Source organism: Arachis ipaensis, chromosome B8 (assembly GCF_059453495.1).
Source record: "Arachis ipaensis isolate K30076 ecotype BB chromosome B8, ASM5945349v1, whole genome shotgun sequence".
Lineage (NCBI taxonomy): Eukaryota > Viridiplantae > Streptophyta > Magnoliopsida > Fabales > Fabaceae > Arachis > Arachis ipaensis.
In genome coordinates this window covers 5,747,665-5,775,371 of record NC_142443.1, presented here as the reverse complement: position 1 = coordinate 5,775,371, position 27,707 = coordinate 5,747,665, and the positions used below count along the sequence as shown (strand labels likewise).

At 28.7% G+C, this 27,707-nt stretch overlaps 3 protein-coding genes across 3 annotated transcripts; 1 reads left to right on the top strand and 2 right to left on the bottom strand.

Annotated features, from left to right (window-relative positions):
* Positions 1–1,885: 1,885 nt before the first annotated feature.
* On the top strand, positions 1,886–2,780 carry LOC107614087 (stress-response A/B barrel domain-containing protein At5g22580). Its single transcript, XM_016316318.3, has 2 exons — positions 1,886–2,255; positions 2,380–2,780. The coding sequence occupies exons 1-2, from the start codon at positions 2,137–2,139 to the stop codon at positions 2,579–2,581; spliced, it is 321 nt and encodes a 106-aa protein (XP_016171804.1). The 5' UTR covers positions 1,886–2,136; the 3' UTR covers positions 2,582–2,780.
* Positions 2,781–16,149: 13,369 nt separating this feature from the next.
* LOC107610401 (uncharacterized) lies at positions 16,150–18,522 on the bottom strand. Its single transcript, XM_021110243.2, has 4 exons — positions 18,432–18,522; positions 17,480–17,844; positions 17,253–17,319; positions 16,150–17,165 (listed from the first exon to the last, which is right to left on the bottom strand). The coding sequence occupies exons 1-4, from the start codon at positions 18,520–18,522 to the stop codon at positions 16,150–16,152; spliced, it is 1,539 nt and encodes a 512-aa protein (XP_020965902.2).
* Positions 18,523–18,557: 35 nt separating this feature from the next.
* Positions 18,558–21,358, bottom strand: LOC107610403 (uncharacterized). Its single transcript, XM_088495276.1, has 5 exons — positions 21,159–21,358; positions 20,230–21,002; positions 19,182–19,635; positions 18,878–19,088; positions 18,558–18,710 (listed from the first exon to the last, which is right to left on the bottom strand). Exons 1-5 carry the CDS (start codon positions 21,356–21,358, stop codon positions 18,558–18,560), a joined length of 1,791 nt encoding a protein of 596 aa, XP_088351402.1.
* Between the last annotated feature and the right edge of the window lie 6,349 nt (positions 21,359–27,707).

Genomic DNA, 27,707 nt, shown 5'->3' with positions numbered 1-27,707 from the left:
AGATGGAAATTGTGATGAGTCATACAGAAAAATTAAAAAGAAACAAAGAAAATCAATACAAAAGAAGACATTCTGATTGATTAGTGTTGATTAAGACATATTACCAGCTGGGGTCTAATATTTACTTTGATAGACATTTATAGATGACGGATCATTTCACAAACCCACATTATCTTCTGCTTTAATCTAATAAAACTTTATTAGACCATCCAAGGTATTTGTAGATAACACATCATTTCACAAATATACACAAGATATAGTTGCCCATAAATATGTGTGTTTAAGAGTATGAATTAAAATTATTAATTTAATTTTTTTATATAAAAAAATAGAATAAATTATTTTTCTATAAACAAAAGTTCAAACATTGACAAATATGTTCATATATAAATGAAAAAAATTATCCATATACTAAGAAAGTCAAAATATGAATAAATTGTTATTTTTATCACAAAAATTCTGAATATTAACAAATCTACCTATAAATAAAATTAATTTCGAATATTTTTGTCACACGAAAATTATTTTTCGTGAGTACAAAGTTTTTTTTTTTTTATTTCATGAGTAGATTTATTAGCGTTCTAAAATTTTATAAATAAAAATAAAAATTTATTTAAAAAATATAAAATAAAAAAGATATTTATTAAAAAAATATTTAATTTTTTTCCTAATAATAATAACCTGTGTCCTACTTAAATAAATAAATAAATCATTGGCGAAAATAGTGAATTAATTGAGAATAAATTAGTGAATATTGTGACAAGGGTAGTGAAGAGTGAAGACACTAGACAGACGAGAATATGAATTTAATGTGACTTAGACATCATTCCTCTTAAGACTAAGATTCCTTAAGGATTAAGTACAGAGCATGTATGTCCATCCAAGTCCAATAATTTACCCCCTTAGCTTGGCGGTGCACATGGCAAACGACATGGGCAAAACTCCACCAACTATCACTGCACATTTCTCACAAAAAGTAAAGTTTCTCAGAGCCAAGAAAATGTGTCCCCCTTTCTATCTTCATCATCATTTTTCCTCTCCTTCTAAATCAGCCCAACCACCCATCAAACTTCCATGCCAAAAATAAATTAAAACTCTAATGTAAATTTGGAAGAAACACTTTAATTTAATTAGAATAGTTTAACTTTATTAATCGGTAAAAATTTAGGTACAATTATTTTTATATGAAATTAAAATTAATAGTTAAAAATTATTAAATAATTTAATATATTTTGTTAAAGAGAAAATGTTAAAGACTAATACTTTTATTAAAATTTAATCAGCATTTAATCATTAAAAAAAGAGTGTGTAGTTTTACATTATTAGATATAATTTTATATCATTAAAAATACTAATAATAGTTTTTTATATCATTTAACTTTGGTTACTATATGCAGCAGGCGGGATTCAAATTCCCCGACACTTACTTAAGTCAGATGAGTGAGTTGACCACTCGACCAACCCAAGTTGATTAAATACTAATAATAGTTAATTGATGACTACAAATCATCAAATATACTGATCTCCTAATACTACTGTTTGTAAATTATTATCTAATAATTTTTAATTATCAACTTTATATATTTAAATTTCCAACTTATTATTCTACTGTGTGTCATGTTAAAAAATATATAAAAATAAAGAATTTAATTTAAATATAATTAATTTTGTACGTGCATTTAATAACATTTAATAACAGAAAAAGAATTTTTTAAGTCCATTGCACGAACCAAAACAAGGAAAGAAGAGAGCATGGATGGGGCCAGCCATTCATGTGCGATGATGACACAAAGCAACAAGACAAATTTTTACTGTTTGATGGTTAGGATAATTTTGCCTTATTATTTGATAAGTCTATATAAGATCAAAGAAGTGGGTACCTTTCATGAGATTGAGGCCATGGATGCTGTCTCCTACAACTTTTTTTGTTTTGGTAATTGAATGTGACTGTGAAAACAATGGGGTCATGGGGTTCTGACTTCTGACACTGAACATGTTTCAGGGTACTGTGGACTCTGTGCTTTTAACGCGTAAATAAAAACTCTGCTTTATATATTATCATGCTTATTGTTATAGCCTCTTAGTTCTTCTTCCAAAAGTATAGTAACTAGTAACTAGATAGATAGATAGATAACCATGGCAGACTTCAAGCACTTTGTGATTGTGAAGTTCAAGGAAGGTGTTGCTGTTGAAGATCTCACCAAAGGGATGGAGAAGTTGGTCTCTGAGATTGATGCTGTTAAGTCCTTTGAATGGTACTAATTAATTTCTTTCATTAATATTTATCTCCTTATTAATCCTAGTGAGAATAGCAAGCTAGCATGAGAAAGTTACATTCTTTGTATTATAATCATGTTTTGTTATGTTTGTGTTAAAAAGGGGACAGGACATTGAAAGCTTAGATATGCTGAGACAAGGTTTTACTCATGCATTCTTGATGACATTTGGAAATAAAGAAGACTTTGTTGCATTTCAGAGCCATCCAAATCATGTTGAATTCTCAGCAACATTTTCAGCAGCTATTGAGAAGATTGTGGTGCTGGATTTCTCATCTACTCTTGTCAAGAAGGCACCAGCATGATCCTACTTATAGTACAATAATAATAACAGTAATAATGATAAGGATTGTTCCCTCTTTGAAAAATGCTTGATCTCTTTATTACCAAAATGTATGTTATTTTTGTGTGCTTGCATTGTGTCCACTGTTTGTAGTTCAGTTGTGCTTTATTTAATATGTTCCTGCATGATTTCCTGCAATTTGAAATCTTATGAATTCAATGATGAACTCTTTTTTTGCCTTTTAATTGTTGATGATGGATAGTTCTAGGAGTTTGTGTTTGGTAATGTCAATTTCAATCTGAAAGCTCCTTACATGCACAAAGATGCATTTGGTGTATCATGTACTAAAACAATAATTTAATAGTACTAATTTATACCATTAGATTAATTTAGTTTATGATATGCCAAAATTAATGAGAAAATGCAATTGATAACTTGGAAAACCAGAAAAAGAAAACAGGTCCTAACTCCTATGTAAAAACTACAGCATCTTTTTCACCTTGACAGAAAGGCCTTCACTAACTTTGAGACAATAACATCATCACTTGCCCCTGCCTTAATTATAGAGCCTAAACACGAGTGGGAGAAAAAGATGCTTTCAATATGGCAGAGAAAACGAGACAGAATCATCAATGTCAATGGTGTTCAACATGCATGTATTTTACATCCCCATAATCAATTTTAAATAAAAATATGGCTCCAATTTATAAATATTCCATGTCAAAAAGGCAATGACAAATGAAATCAGAAAAACATAAAGCCCCACAGAGATTCCCCCCAAAAGCAATAATATAATATCACCTTTTTCTAATAAAAAAAAAATTAGAATATAAAAAATACCAAAAATAGGGTCATTAACATTATGCCCTGAATGAAAATTAGGTATGGTGATGCTGATCGTGTAGTTAATCTATTTTGTTATATTTAATATATAGTTTATTTATAAAATATATATATATTGAAAAAATTAATTTATTTAGTATACAAATCAATTGAATAGTTCATTTCTTTTTTTTATATTAATATTCAATCTGATTAAAAAAATTAATATATAAAATTTAAAGTGGTTAATATTTTTTAATATTTTAATTAACATTGATTTATATATTTTTAATAAATTCTTTTTTCCTTTGATGATTTTTAGAGCACATTTAAACAAAATTTATTAAAAAAATAATACGTAAATAAACTTTTTTGTTATATAAATGTAAAACAATTACTGATAATTTTTTTCTTTATACTAAATTAAGATATATATTTATTCAAAATTTAGATTATCTTTTCTTATTTGTTCAATTATCTCAGCCCAATATCTTTATTACAATTCAATTAGACCAAAACTCTTTTGGATCAAGTTCACTGATTTTACTTCTTAAGCCAAAACAATAATAAGTATCATGTTTTTGTAGGTAACTTTTTAAATATATACAACAGAGTTTAGAAAATTTTCAAATGTACTGGTATATTGGTGTTTTAATAATTTTTAACTATTGATTTTAATTATAAAAATATATATAAATATATAATTAAGATCAACGGTTAAAAATTACTGAAAATAAAATCACAATTCACAACTTAAAGTAACTTCTAGAAATAAAATTTCATCACACTTATTTAGAAACAATTATTCTCCATATACAAGTCATTTTTCTATACAAGTCATTTTACCCTAATTCACCTCACGCGCCTTTTAATCTAACTAATTTTTCAATCAATGCGCGAATATATAACTGCCTTTTTCGAAAGGATTTTGTTTCCGTTTTCGAATTTTTTCAACGTTTTCACTCTATGTTCTCTTCCATCTCTGCGTTTTCTGTGTTTCTCTTCATTCGTTCTCTACATTTTTTAAATCAAGTTTTAAAATCAGTTTTGAACAGTTATTTCGTTGTTGAATATAATGAATAATTTAAGTTCAGATTGTCAATTGAACCAGAACGAAGTTGATTATTGTTTTGGATTCAATCAAGTGGCTGAGGTGTGATTCAATTCTAGTTAATATTTTCGTTAGTAGTTTATGATTCTGTAGGTGAATAATGTTATTTTTGTTTGTGAAAATTGTTATTCATCGTTGATGGTTTAAATTGAATGTAATGTAAAAGTTCTGCATTAAAGAAAATATTTTCTGTATTTGGAGCAAATTTCGGTGTAATACGAAGATATTTGAGTGTATTATTTAAGAATTTTTGGTGTATATGTGCTGATAAGTTCTGCATAATTCAAAATTTTTCTTTTCCCTCCTCCTCATCTTCTGCTGCTTCTTCTTCTTCTTCTTCTTTTTCATCATCATCATCATCATCTTCTTTTTTTTAATTCATCTTTTTTTTGTTATTTTATCTTCTCAAATTTCGTCTTGTCTTACTCTCTTAACAAGAATAAAAGCAAAACAAATCAAATAAAGAAAAAAAAACACATAATGATATAAAATTACTTGAAAGAGGATGAACTTACATTTATTCAACTAAAAGAAAGAAAGAAATAAAGAAAAAAGAAGGAAAAAATACAATATTAGAGGAAATAATTTTCTGTATTTGCAGCAAATTTGGGTGTAACACGAAGATATTTGAGTGTATTATTTAAGAATTTTCGGTGCATGTGTGCTGATAAGTTTTGCATAATTCAAAACTCTTCCTCTTCCTCCTCCTCATCTTCTGTTGCTTCTTCTTCTTTTTTTTTATCATCATCACGATCTTCTTCTTTTATTTCTTATTCATCTTTTTATTTTTGTTTTACCTTCTCACATTTCTTCTTATTTTGCTCTCTTAACAAGAATAAAAACAAAAAAATCAAATAAAGAAGAAGAAGAAACACATAATACTGCAAAATTACTTAGAAGATGATAAACTTACATTCATTCAACTAAAAGAAAGAAAGAAATAAAGAAAAAAAAGGAAGAAAAAATGCAGTATTAGAGGGAACATTTTTCTGTATTTGTAGCAAATTTGGGTGTAATACGAAAATATTTGAGTGTATTATTTAAGAATTTTTGGTGTATGTGTGCTGATAAATTCTGCATATATAATTCAAAACTCTTCCTCTTCCTCCTCCTCATCTTCTACTGCTTCTTCTTCATCTTCTTATTTCATTTTTCATAATTCTTTTCAAATTCAATTTCACAACTTCTTTTACTTTTTGCGACGATTTTAAGAGATTTTTGAAAGATTTTGATCCTTGTTTGAATTTTGACCGTTGCAGTTTTGATTGATGGAAAAGAATTGTTTGCGTTATTCAAGAGTTAGGAAAGCACGTGTTTAGGCACGGATCCAGAAATTTTAATATGGAGGGGCCGAATTTTAGATAATCTTTTTCTTTCTATAAAAATAATTAACATATAGTTATTAGAGTTAATTTTTTAAAAGATTTATCAATATATATATATATATTTATAATTTTTTTTCATAATTTTATTTTTAATATTACATAAAAGAAATATAACAATATCAATATAGTACATTATAAAATTATAAAATACCAATAAATCATAGCGTGTTTAGTTAAAAATTATCACATATCTTATTAATTAAAATTAATTCTTTCAAAAATTTTAAAAAATTTGAAAATAAATTATAAATTATCAATTGTTTGAAAGACACAGTACCCTTATAGAATACAAGATATAAGATATATTTATAAAAAAAATTTTAACAACGTAAATTTAGAAGAAAAATGAGTATTTTTTAAAAGAAAATAATATCTAAAGTACATAATGTGATTACTAAAATATAACTACGTAAGTCATTATTAATATAATAATATAAATGTTAAATATGTTAATATAAAAAAATAATTTCTTTAAAAATAAATATAGAGATTATTATATAAAAACTAATTTAAAAAGTACAAAGACTTGAGGGTATGATATTAAATTAGTTAAGTAAAAAATATTAGTGAATTAAACAATTAAAACATAAATCCATCACATAGTAAAAAATAATACATATAAAATTACTAAATTATATAATATTTTTTTATTTTTTAAACACATATTTCATATATAAATATAGTTTTTTAAATTTTGGGGGGTCAAGGCCATTACTCGCTCCCTTCTAGATCTGTCTTTGCACGTGTTTACACAATCTAAATTGAAGACTGTTTTTATTAGATTTAGACTAATTTATATAAATTTATATCCTAAAATAACTTATATCTATAACAGATGTAATTTAGAAACCTGCTCTTCCTATGAACCCTCCTTTTAAATTTTTTATTTTGTTTTCAAATCAGTTTGTTGAAGGTAATAATTACATGAAAAATCCTCAAAATCATTCTACTAAAGATAGATAGGACATATATATAAAACAAAATTGTCCACTATACATTAAATTCTTGGAAGCTCCAACTGTAAAACATCTACCAAGCCTTGGGAGAGAATAAAATGATCAAATCCTACTTTAATTTTAGCATGATAATAAATATGCCGCTGAAGGTTTTGCACAGCTTTCTGAGTTCTTTGTCACTTTCATTACTACTTGAGTTTGGCATGGTTACGATAATAATCTTAAAATCTAGATTAATAATATCTTTCATCCATCAGAGTTAAACTGGTTACTTAAATGGAACAAAAAATAGATCCACATTAAGGGAAAAATGTTTAATGTTCAAAGAAATGATAACAAACACATTATTAATCATGTTAACAAACGATGATAACAAACGCGTTATTACAAAAATGCTACATAAAACTAACGATGGTATTGAGATTGGACATTTGTCTAGCAATGAACCTGCTACTACCTTTTTATTATATAGGTTTAATTATTTTATTAGTCTTATAGTTTTGCAAAATTTTTCAATTAAGTTTTTATATTTTTTTTTCCTTTTAATTGGATCCCTGCATCATTTTTTTTTCAATTTGGTCCCTATTGACAGTAAATATTACAAAAAACATTAAGAATGGGTAATTTGACCATTATATCCCTCGTCTACCCACTTACAAATCAATGAAAATCAGTAGGGTTTTGAGTTCTCACTCTCTTCGTCTCTTCCTCAAACTTCTCCTCTTCCGTTTGCTTCTCTTACTCTGTGAATACTTATGGATCAAAGTCACTTATCTTCAGGAGTTTCTAGTTCCAAAATCCTCGTTAAGAAGAGACATCTTTGTTTTTGTGGTGAGGCAGTTGCTGTGATGTCTTCTTCAGCAGTAGCAAGCCATGGAAGTAGGTATGTTGGTTGTGGGAGAATGCCAAAATGCAAGTTCTTCGAGTGAATTGATGATGAAGAAGATGAGAAGAGTGGATAGTTGAAGCAAAAGGAAAGGAGGGGTTCGTTGCTTTTGTGGAGACATTCTGATTCTTCGGAATTCAAGTACATCAAAAAATCCAAAAAGAAGATTCATTTCTTGCCCTAACAGGAGATGCAAGTTTTTTGAGTGGGTTGATGAAAAAGAAAAAAAGTTATCTGAAAAACACGGAGTAATCAGTTCACAGCAAGAATTTAGAAGGGTTAGAGAATTGGAGGCACAAGAAAGGAAGATAGACAGATTAAGTGTGGATCTAGAGAGATTAATTGCAGAGGTTAAAGAAATAGATGCTTGTGTAGAAAGGTTATGTGGTGAGATGAGTTCAATAGAAGATCAATTTGCTAAAATGGAAGATACTATGAAAAAGCAAAACAAGATACTAATTATGATAATTTTGATATTTGGTGTTTTGATTGTTGCAGTGTTATATGTAAAGATGTAGAAAGTATAGCTGTTATGATAATGTAATAGTCTATATAAGTCAAAAGTGTATTGTTTGTTTTGAGTGCAATAAAGATATATGAAATATTGTTTAATTTCTCTAAATAAAAGTTGTTCCTTTTCTATTTAATATGCATAGAAGTATGATATAGAAAAAAAGTAGCTAAAACAAAAGATGCATTGAATTATAATAGATATAATTGTTTTTTACATTATATAATGCAGGACACCTAGATAGCCACAAAATAAATGTGACACCCTCTCATAACAGTTTTTCACTCACATAACAAAAGTGGTCCACACCACATAATAAAAGTAGTTCAAACCATAAAGAAAGCAGAGTTACAGGTGAACACTAAAAATTCTACATAACACAATACATATAAAAAAGAAACCCTAAAAAGTCTTCAGCCTCAATCAAGTGTGAGGTCAACATATTTAAGTGGCTGACTTGTTGCCTTCCTAACTCCAATCTTAAGTCTTCCACTTCTTCTCACACCAAAGATTTTGGTCTTGGACAAAGGTTGAGATGCTGGTGTAGTGAACAGTGATGCTGGTGTAGGCAAGGTGGCCGGCTGTAATGGTGGTGCAGGTGTGTTTGGAGGCTGTGATGGTGGTGCAGGAATGTGTGGAGGCTGTAATGATGGTGCAGGAGTGTTTGAAGGCCCTAATGGTGGTGCGTCATAGGTGCAGCCTTCCCTCTACCCCTTCCTCTGCCCATCCCTACTGCTGCTCTTCCTCTGCCTTTCCTTCTAACCATCCTGGATCTAGCAGTAGCAGCAACTTCAGATCCATTTGCTTTAATAACAGCACCAAGTTCATTAACAGCAGCATCATCTCCTCCAGTTCCAGCAGCAGCATCAGATCCTTGTGTGCCTTCAGGAGCTACAACATGAAATAGCAATTAGTAATAGTTTTTCAACACATGAACAAAATAAAGGAGCAACCAATACCTGTTACTATAAGGCTTGGACAGAGTCTCCTATTGTGTCCATATTGGCCACAATTACTGCAGGTAACAGAAGTTCCAATTCTTCTATGTTTTGTTTGTGTTCTGTTTTCATCGGGTTCCCTTATCCAAATCATCATTGGCCTTCCTAGTTTAACTCTGAAAATTGGAGGGATGATGGTATCACATTGTATCTTTGGCCACATATTTTTTCCATTGATTGGTGATATTAACTGCCCATATGTAGCAAGGTATGCTGTCTTGTTGTAGTAGTTACTACAATAATCTTCCGGGTTGTCACCCTTCTCAAAAATAGCACAGCAAGCATGTGGACAGGGCATACACACAAAGCCCCAAAACCTAAAACTATACCTTCCAGCCATCAAATCGACAACAAACATTTCCATGATCATCCTGTTCTTATGGTGCACTTCAAACTTGAGGTCTCCTGCCCATTTAGCTTGCGATTCCATAGCTCTAATCGCAATGACATCTAGCCGTTTCCTGGGTTTTGGCAAAACAGAGCCCTCATACCTCTCTGTCTTCTTCTTTTTCTCTACAAACCTTGTCATTAAGTAGCACCTAATCCATTCAAACATAGTAAGAATTGGCTTGTCTCTTGCCTCTAGAATTCTTCCATTGAATGCCTCTTAGATGTTGTTCATTAACATATCACTCTTGGCCAGAAATGTGAAGTGACTCTTTGTCCACAATTTTGGATCCAAAGCAAACAACTTGTCATAACAGTCTTTGTTGATTTCCTTAAGTTGATTCATCATTCTTTCTCATTCTTCCACATAGGTAGCTTTGGCGATAAATAGAATGAGGTCCCTTAGTACAGTACTACCCCTAAGTATCTATGTACAGTAATCCCTTAGCTTAGCATACTGTTGGATTGTCCGCCCATGTACCTCTTCTCTTGCCTTCCTCTTTGCCCAGTAAGCCTTACCAACAGTGATATTGACCATATATTTGTCTTGGATGGTCTGAATAACTGTCATAAGCTTCATTTCCTCGCCTCTACTGATGTTGTTGGCAATCTTCTTTGAGATCCAACTACTTGATGCAGGTCTTCCGCTATAGTTCCTTCCACAAGTATGCTTTCCATTCAAAGTCTTGATCCTGAAACAGTCAGAACCACCAACCTTACTTGCAAAACAAACCCACTTGCACTTTCCCTTTATTCCTTTGCAAACAACTCTGCACCTCACCTTAACATTTTTTCGAAACCTAATGTCCCGACCATTCAATAGGGCATGCTCCTTAACAGCATCTTTAAATTGAATCAGTGATTAAAATTTCATCCCCACTTGAAATTCATACTCTTTGTTCACCTCTGCCTCATTATATTTGGGAAATCTCCTCTTTTTTATCATATCATCAGAGTCCCCTCATAACTGTCTATATCATCAGTCTCATATCCATCAGATATGCCCCCAACTTGCTCATCACCCTCTGTTAAACCTTCATCACCTTGAGCTATTCTAGCTGCTGCAGGTCTCTCATCATTCAGTGGGCCAATAAATTCTCCAAACGTATTTGATTGTGGATCATTATCCTCCACCTCAAACCCAAAGTGATCCTTATGGTCACCATCGTCAGCACTGTCATCAAATACCTCTTCAATCTTCATCAGTAGAAGGCTCTGACTCAGCATCCACTTCAACCTCTATCAACCCAGAGCCAGAGCCACTGTCTTCACCTTCCTCTGGCACATAATCAACATCACTAGAAGTGATTTCAATCCCGTCAACTTCTCTGGCTCCATCGACAACGTATACCTTGTAATGTTTGTAGGAACTTGACACCAATGACCTAGCCATTCTCATTGCATTCCCATCGGACTTCATCTCTCTACGACCTGATTTCAAATCCATCCAAGGTTCCTTGTACCATACCCTAGCGTATCCCTTATATCCTAGCTGCTTTAGCTGACTCACAATCTCTTGCAATGACCATTCATCAACGTCAAAATGTAAATCCTCCACAACCATTTCTCCTAAATACTCTAATCTGTGTCTACTGTCAACAAATTTGCCACCATGGTGGACTTCAATGGTGAAATCCGAATCACCCATAACTGCATACCAAAAACAAGAAAATATAATACCATAAATTCCGCTTCAACCATTTTCAGAAACAAAAAGAAGCTCTAATAAACAATGTGACAAATTTTTTCAGGAGAAAAAAAGAAAAACCTTTCAATGACTGATAAGGTTAAACGTTGTCTTACCTAGAAGCAGCATCAACGCCTACAACGACGGCAGTGACACCGGAGAAGCGAAACCCTCCAGCAATGTTCCAGTGGAGTTGATCTCGGCAGCTGACGGAGTGTGCAACCAACGAACGAAAAAGGGGAGGAACGTGAATGAGATTTTTCTCTAAGTTTGGAAGAATGAAAAGTTTTCGTTTAAGTCTGGGAGGGTTATTTTGGTCTTTCAGAAAATAAAAGTGAAAGAGAATTATGAATTTAGGAAAAATTTAGAGAATCATTAATTTAGGAACGGAATATTCCATTAAATCTAACTGTTTAGTCACAATAGGGACCTAATTGAAAAAAAAATTGGTGCAGGGATCCAATTTAAAAGGGAAAAAAATATAGGGACCTAATTAAAAATTTCGCGAAACTATAGGGACCAACAGAGTAATTAGACCTATTATATATTAACTACAAAAAAATAAAAAAAAAGTCTATTAAAAGTCTTAATAATTTAAATAAAATAATATATATTAATATTTTTTAAAATTCTTAATATCTATTTAATTTATGTTTTTATTAATATTTTTTAAAACTCTATCTCTTCAAATGTATATGGCTATTATTGATTCTTACTATATATCATTTATATCTTTAGTTCTTTTTTTTTTTTTTAAAAAGATAAATTGATTATATTACAATTTTTCAATTATATATTGTAATTGATTCTTTCTTTAATTAGATTTATAGAGATAATTTATTCAAATATTGACACCAAAATATGTCACATATTATTATTAAGTTTTCGTTTTAATTCTACCTATTAAATTTTCTATATCCAATATTAATATCTCATTATATCTTACTTACTTTGATAATTGATCTTTTTATAAATAAAATATCTAATTCGCTATATTTTCATTTATATCATGTGATTTATTTTTTTCTTAATAGAATAATATATCGAATCTCACTATGGATAATTGATTCTTTTCTAATTAATGTTATTATATTTAAATTATTACATCACATAATTATTCTTTTAATTTTTTTATTTAAATGTTAACAAATCTAATTATTTAATACATGATTTTTTTTTTCTAAAAAAACATCTATATTAAAATTATTAGAATTATTGATTAATAGAAATATAAAAAAAATATGATAATTACTAAAATATCTATTTTAATCATGATTTAATCGTTAAAAGTATATATTAAAATTTTATTTTATATATTTGTGCAAAAATAATTTAATCATTCATGGGAATAGACATTTAATCATTAAATCATGTATTAATATAAGAAAAATATGAATTAGGATAATTAGAAGAATTACTGATAATTAGGAGTATTTTAATATTAAATATTAATTTATGTATAATTGAATATCAGACATTTTTTTAAAAAAATTAAAAAAAAGAGGTATATATAACTGCACTAGAATGTGCCTTATTAGCATACTTGACGCCAATCATAAGATGCGTTGTAAGATAATACTAGTACATATATTTGTACGATGCACAAAAAAATGTCATTTCAATTTATTTTTTTTAGTGTTTTTTAAGTTTATTTTTTACTAATTTATTTAATTTATATAAAAATAATTTAGAGTCTTAATTTATTTTCCTGATTATTCTCTTAATTTGTAAATAAATAAAATTTTAGATTTTCTTGTCTTTTTAATATTTTAAAAAATTATTTAAATTCTTACTTATTTAAGTATTAAGAAGATGAATTAAGCCAACCTCTAATCATTAGTTATATTTTATTATTCTGTATTATATTTTTTATAAATATTCTTTAATAATTATTAAAAAATATAAATTTATGTTACATATTCGTATATAATATGATAAATAAAAATTAACATATTACAATACAATGGTATAATTATAAATAAATTGGCTAAAAAAGGGTATTGTAAATTAAATAAGATACTTATATTATTATTATTATTATTATTATTATTATTATTATTATTATTATTATTATTATTATTATTATTATCATTCTCTTTTCTCAAGGAAGATTCCAAAGGAGCTCTTTCATTGAAGTGTCTGCCGCCCGCGGATGATGCGGGCCGCCCTGATAAGGAGCAATTCGCGCTCTCGGATGAGCCAATAAGGTTGCACCTCTGTCCACCCTCTTTTTTTACTATGCATACGGATCTGGGGTAGTGCTAACTAATCGAAAATCTTGTTAGAACTCTTCTCTTTCTTATTATTATTATTATTATTATTATTATTATTATTATTATTATTATTATTCTCTTAAACGCATAAATATAAAGAAATTAATTCGAAATCACCATCAAATTTTGCTTCTAACCCTACCTATTACTCAAAAGCTAAATTCCCATAATTCAATTTTCATTATATCTCCATTAGATTCTCTAATTATTATTTTTTTTTTCTATATGTATATCACAATTAATTTTTCTTTTAAATGGGGTGTAAAAATAAGAACCTAATTCAAATATCCACGTCAAATCATCTCTAGTTATTAACTTTTGTTTATCAATATTATCCAATAATATGTTGTAAAATAATCTCCTCTAAAATTTTAAATTGCATAAATACAAATGGATAATTTTAAACATTAACAGAATTATATACAAAAACATATACATATTCATAATATATATAGATTTCCATTGTGAAAGTGTTACAAATTTATAAATTGTTCTTTTCAACAATTAATTTTAAAAACGAAAATGCTTTTCAATCAATATTCACTCAGCCAACACTTCAACCTATATATTATTCATAATATATATAGATTTCCATTGTGAAAGTGTTACAAATTTATAAATTGTTCTTTTCAACAATTAATTTTAAAAACGAAAATGCTTTTCAATCAATATTCACTCAGCCAACACTTCAACCTATATATTATATAATTCAATTTTTAACAAGGTAAAAAATTAATTTTAAATGTTACAGTTTATTTTTTTTAATTACTTTATATATTCACTTTTCATATTTTGTTTTCAACTAACATCAAATTCTAAAATAATTGGTGATTAATCTCATTTATATTAACCTTTTCATTTTTGTTTCTTTTTTACCGTTTTAAATTTTTCTTCTTTTTTACTAAAATTTTCATAGCACTATTTCACATTTAATTCCGTTTCCTTTATTTATATTCATCCATCAATATTCATTTTAAAATCAACTATTTTAAAATTTAAATATGCATCATAACATGTCACATTATCATATTTCACACTAATCTTATCCATACGATTATGTTATATCTTGATTATTTTTCTTAATTATTTTTTTCTATAAAAAGATAAAGTAAATCCTAATTTATTACATTTTTTTCTATTAACATGCAAAAATGAGAATTGATTCTTTTTTTAAAGAGATATATAGAATATAAAAACATGAATCAAAATGTGTCATATCACTAAGTTCATTTTATTAGGCTTGTTTCTTTCTTTTTAAATATTTATGTCGACAATTTTATTCCTATTATATATTAGTTTACATCCCTTAATTGATTATTTTTTATAATTAAAATCCCTAAATAATTACATTATCATTTTTTTAATTTTATTTCATGATTAATTATTCTTTTAAATAAATGTATAGGAAGAAAGTGATTCAAATATTAGCATGAGAGTACGACTTTCATCAAAATTTTTACTCAATTTTACGTATTTAAATATCTCATGATTGATTTATTCCAACAATATTTAAAGTATATTCTCTGATTAATTCTTTTTATAAATAAAATTTTTTATTTATTGCATTTCAATTTTCAAAATATATATACAAGACAATTTAATTACCCATTATGATTTTTTAATTATATACTATAATTGATTCTTCCTTTAAATAAATCTATATATATATATATATATATATATATATATATATATATATATATATATATCTTATTCAAATTAAATATTCACACCATAATATGTCACATATTATTAAATTTTCTTCTCAATTTTACCTATTAAATTCTCTATATCCAATATTAATACCTCATTATATCTTGGTTACTTCCGTAATTGATTTCCTTTTATAAATAAAATCTCTAATTCACTATCTTTTCAATTTTTATCATGTGATTCACTTTTTTTTAATAGAACAAGTTTAATTACTCGTGCCATGCACGTGATAAGATTGAAATTATAATTTTAAGTTGTTGTGTTAAAATTAATTTTAATTATAATAATTTAATTAATAAAAAAATAACTTGTATGCGTTGTTTTTCTTTTCTTAATATAGTGTTAATTGCATTAACTATAAAATAGTTATTTGATCTACTTTTTTCAATAAATCAGACATATATACTCAATATGATCATAAATAATCTAGTAATACTTAAATCCACCAACAAAGTTTTACATATTGGTTGACTGTGAAGTAAGAACATATCAAAATCAGCTCAAAATAAAGAACAAATTAATAGAGAATCCTAATGCAGAAAGTTATGTAATAAACAATAAATAATTTAAACCTACTGAATAACAATTTAATGCTATCCTTTGATACCTGCAAAATATATACATGAAATAACGCGGTATCAATGTTTGTATATAAAATTATATGGTTAACGTAATTATAAAATTGTTTATCAAGAGAATAAAATAATACAAATTTTTATGATAATTTTAATATTCTCAAACTATTAATGTACAATAAGAATTCATCTATTAGTTCCTAGAATTTCTAAATTTTTTGAAGTGATAGTAATAAATTTTAATAAATAAATAGATTTAGTAAGACATTTTGTTATTACCTTTTCATTATAGGCTCTCAAAAACTTCTCTATATACCACATTCATCGTGCAGTTATCTTCCAAGTATCCATGATCTTGCAACAGCACTCGCAAACCATCTTTACTCGTTACCCTTGATAACGCAACATACAATTGACCATCGGTAAAAACTGGCCTTAAAAGGTAAATTCCAACTTTCGATAGAGTTTGTCCCTGTGACTTATTTATTGTCATTGCAAATGACATGATAATTGGGAATTGTCTTCTTTGAAACCTAACCGGCAATGTTTCATTATTTGGAATTAGATTCAGTCTTGGGATAAGAACAATACTTCCAGCTTTGTTACCAGTTAAAGTCTTGCATTCTATCACATGATTTCCCATTCTTCTAACTTGCATCCTCGTTCCATTGCACAAACTATTAGTTTGGTCTATATTCCGCAGCAACATAACAGGAGCGCCAACCTTCAGAACCAACTTGTGTGGTGGTAGACCTGAACAATTTATTCCATTTAGAATCTCCGGCGAGAAAGCATCTAACTCAAATTCCATATTTCCCTCCTCAGCACACACAGAGTCTGAACTTAAGTAGACTCTTTCTTGTCCAGGTAACCCTGCGGTCATCTTGTTGTTGACATCAGTGACACAATCCAAAGTTGGTGCAAGAATTGCTCTATCCTTGAAATAATTTTCAACTGATAAATTGGATAACATATCTGGATACACGAAATCAATGAGGTCATCCAAAGCTGTCTCAGAGTTCTTAACCAAAATGTCAGATGGTATATGAACGATCGATTCATCATCTGTTGTATCACCAGCCAAACCATCACTAATTTTGAGTAGCCATTCTGCAAAATTTCTGAGTTCTTGTATGTTGTTTTCACCTAGTGACAATCTCATGTTTTTTGTAAGCTTCAAAACCTTACAGTTATGCCACAAATATGAAGAATTAATAGAAGATTGAATTATATCTTGCCTTGAGTCTCTGGGAATCACAGGTAAAATTTGTCTAAAATCTCCTCCGAGAACAACAACTTTACCTCAAAATGGCAAATGAGCATTATACGAATCTGAACACCTTAAGATGTCTTTGAGGCATTTGTCCAAAGCTTCGTAACAATACTTACTTATCATTGGAGCTTCATCCCATATGATTAATTTGGCCTTGGATATTAACCTTGCAAGAGAACTTCCCTGTTTAATGCTACACAAAGAATCTTCATTTATGGTAAAAGAAATTTTAAACCTTGAATGTGCAGTTCTTCCATTAGGCAATAAAAGTGCAGCAATCCCACTCGAAGCAACATTTAAAACTATACCTCCTTTAGACCTAATTGAGCATGATATAGTTGACCATAAGAATGGGAAACGAGGCTTTTCCCATGTCTCCCGAACACGAAGCCAATTTTCCATAACCACCTTGACCGTATAAGAAGAAAAGTCCACCCATATTACCGCTAACAGCACCAATTATTTGATCGTATGCAAATTTCTGCTCATTAGTTAGCCTTTCTAAATACCCACCTAGTTCATTCGCAAGAGCATTAATGTCAAAGTTCAACTCTTCCATTATAATTCTGTCTTCTAAGCTGGACACCAAATTTTCTGAAGAATATGGCATTCCACAATATTCTTTCAATGACTTGCCATTTGACTGGAGCAAATCCTCAATTTTTGCAAGTGCAATATCTTTTATTTGGACTTCTGACATGATCAAATCTGTATTTTTTCAATTTAAAATAACACAATTACTTGAAAAATTATTAAATTAGTCTCTGGTAAAAAATGTTTGAAATGCATTGTTGAATGATAAATAACACTCCTTATTTTTGGTTTAAAAAATGCTTCATTAGTAACATGTCCTTTTAAAAAATATTATTGTGATTAACATGAATATCAAAATCATTATAACATAAAAAAAAAGCACACAAACAACCGATGCAAATGCAAGTATTGGAAGTATGTGGATTTAGTTACGGTTTTTTAGATTAAGTAGATATGGTTTACAGCAATGAATCAAATTTTGTATTAAGAGGAGGAAGTAAAGCAAGTACGAAACTAATATATATATAATCCAATTTTTAAGTAATATTTTGTTATATTTCCTAAATATTATCAGAGAGAATGAGAAAAAGTTAAAGTGAACACTAATAAATAATTTGCCATATGTATGATAATTTTACTCCCAAAAAAGACATTTTGTTAAAGAAAATAACTCTTAAAATTTCTTATCCAATATTTTTGTTATAATTATATGATAAATTGAATTCTACCATGGAAAAAAAATTATAATAGACTATAGTTACCTTCCATTTGTAGTAATCTTCTTTGTTCATATAGTACGTCATCGGAGAGAAAGTTCCAAGTCTTTTGCCAAATAAAATCTGGCCTACTCATGTTATTTGCTGTTAATAAAACAACAAAAAATCTCCTTAAAAAGTTGCAGAGTGCCATGTTCCTGCTTCAGAGATTGCATCAATGAATTCTCTGTCATCCTGCAACAGTCCTAGAGCATAGCATACATCTTTGAAGGAGTCATAAACGACACCATCAACTGTTCTTAGATCACTGAAACTCGTGCATCCCTTTTGAATGTTCAAAAGTAGCCTTAGATAGTAATCTTCCTTATTCATTGGTGGTATATGAGATATCCTTCCTATGGCACATAGCCTTGCTTTCTATGAGTCCACATATGATGCTCTCCATTCCAAACAAATTTTGTTGGAAACTCAGAATAAGTCAGATTTTTTACATCATTATGGGCTTCATTTGCTTTGAACCATCCAATCAACATAGATTGCTTGAAAAAAGAAGTCTCAACAACTGACTGAATTGTATCGGTATCTTTGTAGACAATTGGCATATCATCAGGAAGATGGAATGGCAATCTTATTACTGCTGGTTCCTTCATTTGAATAGGATAACCAAACAATCTCCATGCAGCTTCACATGCTGATATATATCTACAATCATAATAATTACGTATTTCATCTACCTAAGATTCATTGTTTTGATAAAATGCATCTGTCACCCTGTCATTACCCTTGTGAAGATACTTGAACAGATATTTGATTGCTGAAGTTTGGCAAGTATACTCAACATTGATGTAACATCCAAATTTTAGAAAAAGACCGGGATTGTACGGAACTATGAAGGAATTGTCAACCTTTATATTTTTCTTTGATACAGTTCGCCCATCATCTCTTCTTTGATATCTTGGAAAGCCTGCTTCGTCAATAATTGTCCTATCTCGGAATGCTTTGGGAAAAAACTTTGAGCATTTACCATTGATCATGCATTGGCTCTTACTATTTAAATGACCGCATGGACCATGAACCATATATTTCTCAACAGCAGCATACAATTTTGGATTTTCCCTCTTATCTGAAATCTCTGTCTTAATAACCTTGTCTATGTCATCAACAGTTCGTGGTTTTGATTCCGGATGCATGAATAAAAGAAGATGGGCATGAGGTAGACCTCTCTTCTGAAATTCTATGGTTAGACAATCTGCAAATTTAAAAATATGATATTACTAATAATTTGGACAAAGTATATAAATATTTATGCGAAATTCTAAAGCATATAAGACTAAGTACATTGCAAATAAGTTAGATAGTGTGATTTAAAAAACAGTTGATTCTAAACTAAATTATATAAACCTAAGCGTGTAGTCCGAATAAGCACGATAAAGTAAATAGGAAAAAAATATGCTAAAATAAAATCATATAAAACTATATAAGTGTACCATACAATGAGCCTGAGGGAATACAAACTATATAAATGCACTGTAATACACTCAAGATAGTACACTATCGAATGATCGTACCATGTATATGCTATATACATAATTGTTTCTTAATAATGATAGTGTGCTATACAATGAGTGTACTATAGATAATATAGATAGAGTAAACAAAAACTCGTAGGAAGATTAGTTATACTTACATCCAATAATCTTTCCAAAAAATGTTCCTTTCTTCAATTCCTTAATTAATTTATCAACTTTCAACTTGAATATTCTACATAAGATGTCTGGTCTATCCTCTGCATGGAGTCCTTGGGGTGTTACCTCTCTTTTTATCTCATTCTATTCTGGATTACATGTCATAGTGATAAAGTAACTTGGATATCCAGCATATTTACATATTGTAAAAGCATCTTTGCAATTGTTGAACATGTACCTTGGACCACAGGTAAAGCTCTTTGGGAGAATAATTCTTTGTCCAGTGTTAACGGCATTAGTTTCACCACGAACCATACACTCATGCAATTGCTTGAACTTGCCTAGCCTCAAGGTTGGTTGTTTCAATCGTAAGTATAAAAGTCGTTCTGACTCAACCATAGTGTAGGCATCTACTGTGAATTGTTGCAGTAATCTTCTTGACCGCAAAAGGATTTGAGACTCGTTAGTCCTTCTCTGAAGTCTGTATGCAAAGAAGTCTCTCATGCTTATTGTTGATCTTTTCTCAGTTCTTCTGACATTTGGTCGAGAAGAAGTAGCTATATGTAATCTGTAACCATCCTCACCGTATGAAAACAATAAAGGATATTGAAGAGCAAGGTACATTGGATGTACTACTTCTATCCTCTGCAAGATTCTTGATTTTGTCTCAATTATTATATCCCTATTAACTCCGCTCTCGTCAATATCTCCAAGTATCAGTGCAGCAACTTCAGATGCCGTTGGCAAATTATATGTCCTTGCATCAGTATTTCTTCTGGTTATTAACCGTAACTTAACATCAGCAGAGCCATCAATTTGGTATCTATCCCGTGCTGAACGAAATGCCTTTGCTAGGACATTATTTTCATCCATCATGACTTTCAAGGACGAAACAATTTCAGTTTCCATCAATTCTGCAATGATGTTTGACCTGTTAATAAATAAACAATATATGAGAACTTCAATTCATTTGTTAAGCTTCGAGAAGATCGCATTAGAATTTAACTCATCATAATATATTACTATAATTAGCGTTTTAGATAAAATTAGGAAATAGAAGAATTACACGCGTGAGTCGAACAATTACCTAAATGATTCCATGCGGTTTGTAATCTCATTCTCAGTATCATAAATGTATAGCTGGGCAAATTTTGGTTTCTCACTTTTCAGTGGTAGTAAACTGCCAATACGGTGATAATTTTGACCTCCAGTGCGAAAGATAGGAGGTGCACCACCTTTGTTTATCGAATGTTCAACTCTTCCTGCCATAGAAGTGAATGCAAACATTCCGTTAAAAGCCCTTATGTTTTTAAGAAAGTATATGCTTTTTTCGTCCGTTCCACTATGTAACTCTTGCAACGTTTGAGGTGGATGCTTCAAGAAAGGCAATTCAACCTTTCCTTTCATACAACATAAAGAAAATATAGGATTGGAGCTGCATCTTGACTTTTCCAAGTATAATTATCCATGCCATGCACGTAATAAGATTGAAATTATAATTTTAAATTATTTTTTAAAAATTAATTTGAATTATAATAATTTGATTAATAAAAAAGTAACATATTATGTATTATTTTTTTTAATTTAGTATTAATTGGATTAACTCTAAAATAGTTATTAATCGGTTTTAATAATCTACTTTTTTCAATAAATTAGACATATATACTGAATGTGATCATAAATAATATAGTAATAGTTAAATTCACCAATAAATATATTAGTTATTATCACACTATAAAACAAATTAAATATAAAGGCTATTAGCATTTATAAATCTATAAAATCGCACTATCTTTGTTCGCGTGCAAGGGTTTACTTATCAGATAAACTTAAAATATGAACAAAAAATATTTATAAATTGGACCTAGCATCACTTGAAAGAAGAATAATGAAAAATAATCAACTTACCTTATCATCCATGAGAAACATTTCTATGTAAGTCGTCTTGTTCTTGTCAAATTTGGATGAGACTTTTCATAATCTTATATATTAATTTGGGTTAAATCTCTCTCTCTCTCTCTCTCACTCTCTCTCTATATATATATTATGATAGTTTTTCTTAATATATATACATATACATAAATAATTCTATACATATACATAAATAAAAAATATGTGAATTATATTTTGTTAAACTCTATGTTACCGGTTATTAAAAACATCTAAATCACATATATTAATTATTTTTTTGTTATAATTATTTCATTTTATATATATGATTATTTTTATTCTACAATCGTGGAATAATTTTTTATTTTTTATATCTATATATATTCTTCAATTCTGACTCCATTCATACGCATATTAACAGTTTTTTCCTAATAGTGATGTTTTAATTTTTCGTTTTCCTTTTTTTCATGTATCTTTCTTTTTTTTTTAAATAGTGATGTTTTAATATTTTTTTCTTTTTTTAAATACATTTTTCTTAATAATTACATTACTAATCTGAAATATAAAATGAGAAAGAAAATAAACTTAAAAATCTGGAAAAAAAAGAAATTTTATATTAAAAAATATAAAAATAATATATTCAAAAAGAATAGTCGTAATATATAAATTGAGTCAACAATTTAAATTTCTCTAAAACTAATTTAATCAAATATCAATATTAGAAATAAATTACTTAAATAATATTTAATCTATTCTAATCCTTAGACACGTATAGATTAGAGTCATTCTCGTAATGACAACGAATTAAAACAACGTCGTAAGTTCGAACATTTAGAATTCGTGCAAATTCATACCATTTTTTTGTTCTTTGAAAACTTTTTGTATCCCTGATAGAGTTGAATCGAAATTCTTTTTATGGAAAAAGAGTTACGGAGATGGCTTTGATGTGTTGGAGACCAAAATCCGGAAGTCACTATTTATATTTGAGTGTCACACACATTAAACTCGAAAGACCAAATAAAATAGTATCTCTAATTTTATTCTCATTTAATTCTAAATCAAAAGCAATAATGACTTATTTAATTCAACATTTATGATAATAAATGAGATGACCATTATATAAGTTATTTAATGTAAAATAACTTAATTTACGATTATAATTAATATATGTATTGCCCATAAATTAGGAAATAATAATTTCGTAAAAAAATAATCATTCAATTTAAATTACAATTAATTGATTGATAAAATTATAATAAGGGATAAGTACGATTTTGGTCCCTCACGTTAAGGGTTAGAATCGAAATCGTCCCTCGTGTATATTTTGATTTAAAATCATCCTTAACGTATTTTTTTGTATTAAAATCTTTTAAATTTTTTTGGACAAAAATGCCCTCCACTACCATCATCACCTTTACCTCCATCACCACCAGCACCTTTACTCCCACCACCACCACCACCACCTTTACCTCCACCACCAAGAAAAACAACATCAATAAAATCAACATCATCATCATCATCAACACCCACTGCCACTCCACCACCACCAACGCCGCCGCCGTCCCCCTCCCCGCTTTCCCCTTCCCCCTCCCCCTCACTGCCTCCCCCTTCCCCCCACCCCCACCCCGCGTTCCCTCCCCCTCACGGCCTCCCCCTTCCCCCCACCCCCCACCCCGCATCCCCTCCCCCTCCCCGCCTCCCCCTTCCCCCCACCCAGCGTCCCCACCCGTCCCCTCCCCCTCCCCGTCTCCCCCTTCCCCACACCCTGCGTCCCCACCCGTCCCCTCCCCCTCCCTGTCTTCCCTTCCCCCACCCCACTCCCACCTCCACCTCCACCTCCACCTCCACCTCCACACAGAGAAACAGAAACAGAAAATCAACAAATTCAAGCATAAATTTAACACAAGCAGAAACAGAAAAGCAAAAAATCAACAAATCAGCAACAATAATATTCCACAACAAAAGAAGAAGAAATCTAGAAATTCACAGAATTCATAGAAGAAGAAGAAGAAGCGGCGGGCGGCGGGCGGCGGGCGGCAGTGCGGCGGTGGGTCGGCGGTAAGAAGAAGAAGAAGAAGAAATGGGCGGCGGGAAGAAGAAGTGGCGGGCGGTGGTGTGGCGGCGGGAAGAAGAAGAAGAAGAAGAAGAAGAAGAAGAAGAAGAAGAAGAAGAAGAAGAAGAAGAAGAAACGGGCGGCGGTGCGGTGGCGGCAAGAAGAAGAAGCGGCGGGCGGCGGTGCAGCAGCGGTGCGTCCCCCTTCTCTCCCCCCTCCACCCTCCCCCACCCCCTTTCTCGGCCCCCCTTCCCCCCTTTCTTTCTTTCTCTCCCCAATCCCCACCCACCCCGCTTCTCTGATCCCTTTCTTTCCCCTCTTCTCTGCTCCCTGTCACAACCCCTTTCCTTTCTTCTTTCTTCCGGCGACGGCGACGGCAGTTCCAAGCTTTGCCGGCGCCGTCCCCTCCCCCCTTCCCCTTCCCCCTCTCCCTCCCCTCCCCCCTTCGCATTTCCTTTCGGCCCCCACCCCAAAAACGCGTTTCCTCTCCCCCCTCCCCAAAAACGTGTTCTTTTCTTTTTTTTAATAAATTTTTTAATTTTTTTATTATTAAAGTAGGGGTATTTTAGGAATAAAATTAAATTTTTTTTAAAAAGGACGATTTTAATACAAAAAAACACGTTAAGGATGATTTTAAATCAAAATATACACGAGGAACGATTTCGATTCTGACCCTTAACGTGAGGGACCAAAATCGTACTTATCCCTTATAATAAATTGTATGATATTTAAAAAATTAACCAAATCAATTAGTTGATATAATTAATTTATTATAATAAAATGAATTTAATGAGTTAAAAGAAATAAATCGAAAAACACCATCAGAAACATGTTATGACAGTTTTATCATTAAGTGCAGAAATTTAATTTTTTCATAATAGAATAGATATTTACAAATTATTATATTAAACACAGACTAAAAAAATACACTAAACAAAATAAAAGCATCAATGGTAAAATATAACCTAAAAAATCACTTAAATTCAAAAAAAACCTGTGATGAATTATAATAAATCTATATATGAGAAGTAAAAGTAAAATAAACAATTAAAAATAAAGTAAAAAGAGCAATTAAAAAAAGTAAAAGAAGATAGAAAAGATAATGTGTGGAGTAGATAAAAAATGTATTGCAATAGAAGATTAATATAATTAATTAATACAAATGATGAAAGAGAAAAATTAAAATACGATCTTATTAAAAAAATTTCAAAAAAATATTTTAAAAAAGAACCTATTAATCAACTTTTATAAAAATATTACAAAAAATTTAAATTATCTTTAAATAAAATAATAATACCCTTAAGAATTATTAATCAAAATAAATAAAAAAATTAATATAAAACAAAATCATAGAAAAATGTTAGCAAAATTAAGATAAAAAAATAAAAATAAAAAATTACAAATATTTTACCTGAAGTACAAAATAGAGAGAGAAAAGGGATATATAAAATAATAAGATAATAATTTAAATTAATTGAGTTTATTTATTTCATTGCTTTATATATTATTTATTAAATAATTTAATATTTATCTCGATCATATTAAATAATAAATTAGTTATAATTAATTTGGTTTAATGAATCAAACAAAATTTAAAATAATTTGATATTTACTCTAATTAAATTAAATATTTGAAGTTATGATTAATGTAATTTAATGAATCAAATAAAATATGAAAGGATGAAATATTTATCCTAATCAAATAAAATTACATAATTTATTAGTTATAATTAATACAATTGAATGAATCAAATACATTAAATTGAAAAATAATTAAGTTAATTTATGTCTTAAAGACACATTTTAAAAATATTTATTTTGTAATAATTTTTATAAAAGATTTTTTATAATATTTTTAACCTATGGTTTATAAACCATTAAAAAAGTACATTTATAATAATCCATTAAAAAGTACGTAATTAGTTAATACAAATAATTAATATAATTTATTTAGTTCAATAAATTAAAAGAAATAAATATGAAAGGAAGAGATAAAGAGAAAGTAATATTATAAAAATGTATATCCATCAAAAAGCAATAAAAAAAGTCCTTTTTAGTTATTTATTTATTAATTATTAATTTATTATAATTAATTTCATAACATTTATTACACGTTATTCATCTTATAAATTAATACAATCAATTTATTGATATCAATTATTGATAATTAATTATAATTGATATAACTTATTTCACTATACTTTCTAAATAAATAATTAAAAATGCACGTTTCAATTTTTTGTTAAAGTAAAGTAAAATAAAATAAAATATATAAATTGAGTAGATATAAATCTGAAAATTATAAATTTTATTAACAACTCAAATAAATTAGTACCATAAAATTAAATTTAATATCTATTTTAAAAAATAATTACTGATCTTTTATTCTTTTAATTATTAATAATTTAAATAAAATAATACCCTATAACTTATTTTGTTATTTATTTTAAGTAATTACTAACATAGTTGTTAGTAATACCCAAGTATATATTATCAACATAATTTTATCACGGATATTTCAATCTTATCGTCATTGCAATTTTGTACCGTCTTACTTTTTTTAATTGTTATTATTAGAATTGTTAAATAATATTAAAAAAATTCTTTAAAAATAGAAATAGCGATGGCACCTTGAATAATTAATTCAATAGAATTAAATTTTAACGAATAAGATAATTCAATCAATTATACAAATAATAGCATATTTATAAATATTAATATTAAAAATAGTCTCACTAATGTAAATGATCAATATAATAATTATATAAAAAAATAATTAATTACATAATTGTATAATTTTCAAGATCCTATATAGTTAAATCTAACGGACAAATAAAAAAATATTTATATGATAATATCCTAATATTTTAGCATACTATAAATCATATTATAAATTTATATTTTATATTATAATTTTAAGTCAACTCCTTAAACACATTATAACATAAACTATCTAAAAAGATACACCAAATTAACGAATATCACATGGGTCACAACATACACTTTAAATTGTCACGATATTTCAAATAAAAAGAGCATCAATATAGAAAAATCAATGAATATATATAACTAAAATAAAGAGCAACAAAGAGACACACAAAAAAATAAAATAAAATAAAGAGAATCAATAAAAACATTAACATATAAACCACATACACAAACAATGTATATATTAATTGTGAATCACAAAAAAAGACAATATACATACATACATACATACATACATACATACATACATACATACATACATACATACATACATATATATATACATATATATATATATATATATATATATGAATTGAAGTACACATGACAAAATAGAATATTACAAAACAAAATTATAGTAAGATATTTAAAAACAACATAAAAAGTCACTAATTTTTTATTAATCAGAAGCTAAAATAAAAAAAAAGTGTGCGCCTAATAATAAGTAATTAAAATAAACAAAAATTTTAAAAAATATAAAAAAATAAAATGTATAAATAAAGATAAAAGAATAAAAATTGTACCTAAGCACGAGGGAGAGGGGAGGGAAGGAGGGAGGGAGAAAGAGAAAAGAAATTTTGATCTTGTATAAATAGAGGGTATTGAGAAAAATAAATTAATTAAATTAATTCATATATTTCGTTATCATATTTATTATTTATTAAATAATTTGATATTTACTCTAATCAAATCAAATAATTAATA

Bases quoted from the DNA above. Each gene is read 5' to 3' on its own strand.
- LOC107614087 (XM_016316318.3), top strand. From the start codon at position 2,137: ATGGCAGACTTCAAGCACTTTGTGATTGTGAAGTTCAAGGAAGGTGTT. The intron at 2,256-2,379 runs GTACTAATTAAT...TGTGTTAAAAAG, and splicing joins GCTGTTAAGTCCTTTGAATG to GGGACAGGACATTGAAAGCT.
- LOC107610401 (XM_021110243.2), bottom strand. From the start codon at position 18,522: ATGAGTAGGCCAGATTTTATTTGGCAAAAGACTTGGAACTTTCTCTCC. The intron at 17,845-18,431 runs GTAACTATAGTC...GAAAAAATACAG, and splicing joins AAGATTACTACAAATGGAAG to ATTTGATCATGTCAGAAGTC. The intron at 17,320-17,479 runs GTCAACTATATC...AGCATTAAACAG, and splicing joins CCTCGTTTCCCATTCTTATG to GGAAGTTCTCTTGCAAGGTT.
- LOC107610403 (XM_088495276.1), bottom strand. From the start codon at position 21,358: ATGTTTGCATTCACTTCTATGGCAGGAAGAGTTGAACATTCGATAAAC. The intron at 21,003-21,158 runs GTAATTGTTCGA...ATTTATTAACAG, and splicing joins AACCGCATGGAATCATTTAG to GTCAAACATCATTGCAGAAT. The intron at 19,636-20,229 runs GTAATCCAGAAT...TTAAATTTGCAG, and splicing joins TTACTTTATCACTATGACAT to ATTGTCTAACCATAGAATTT.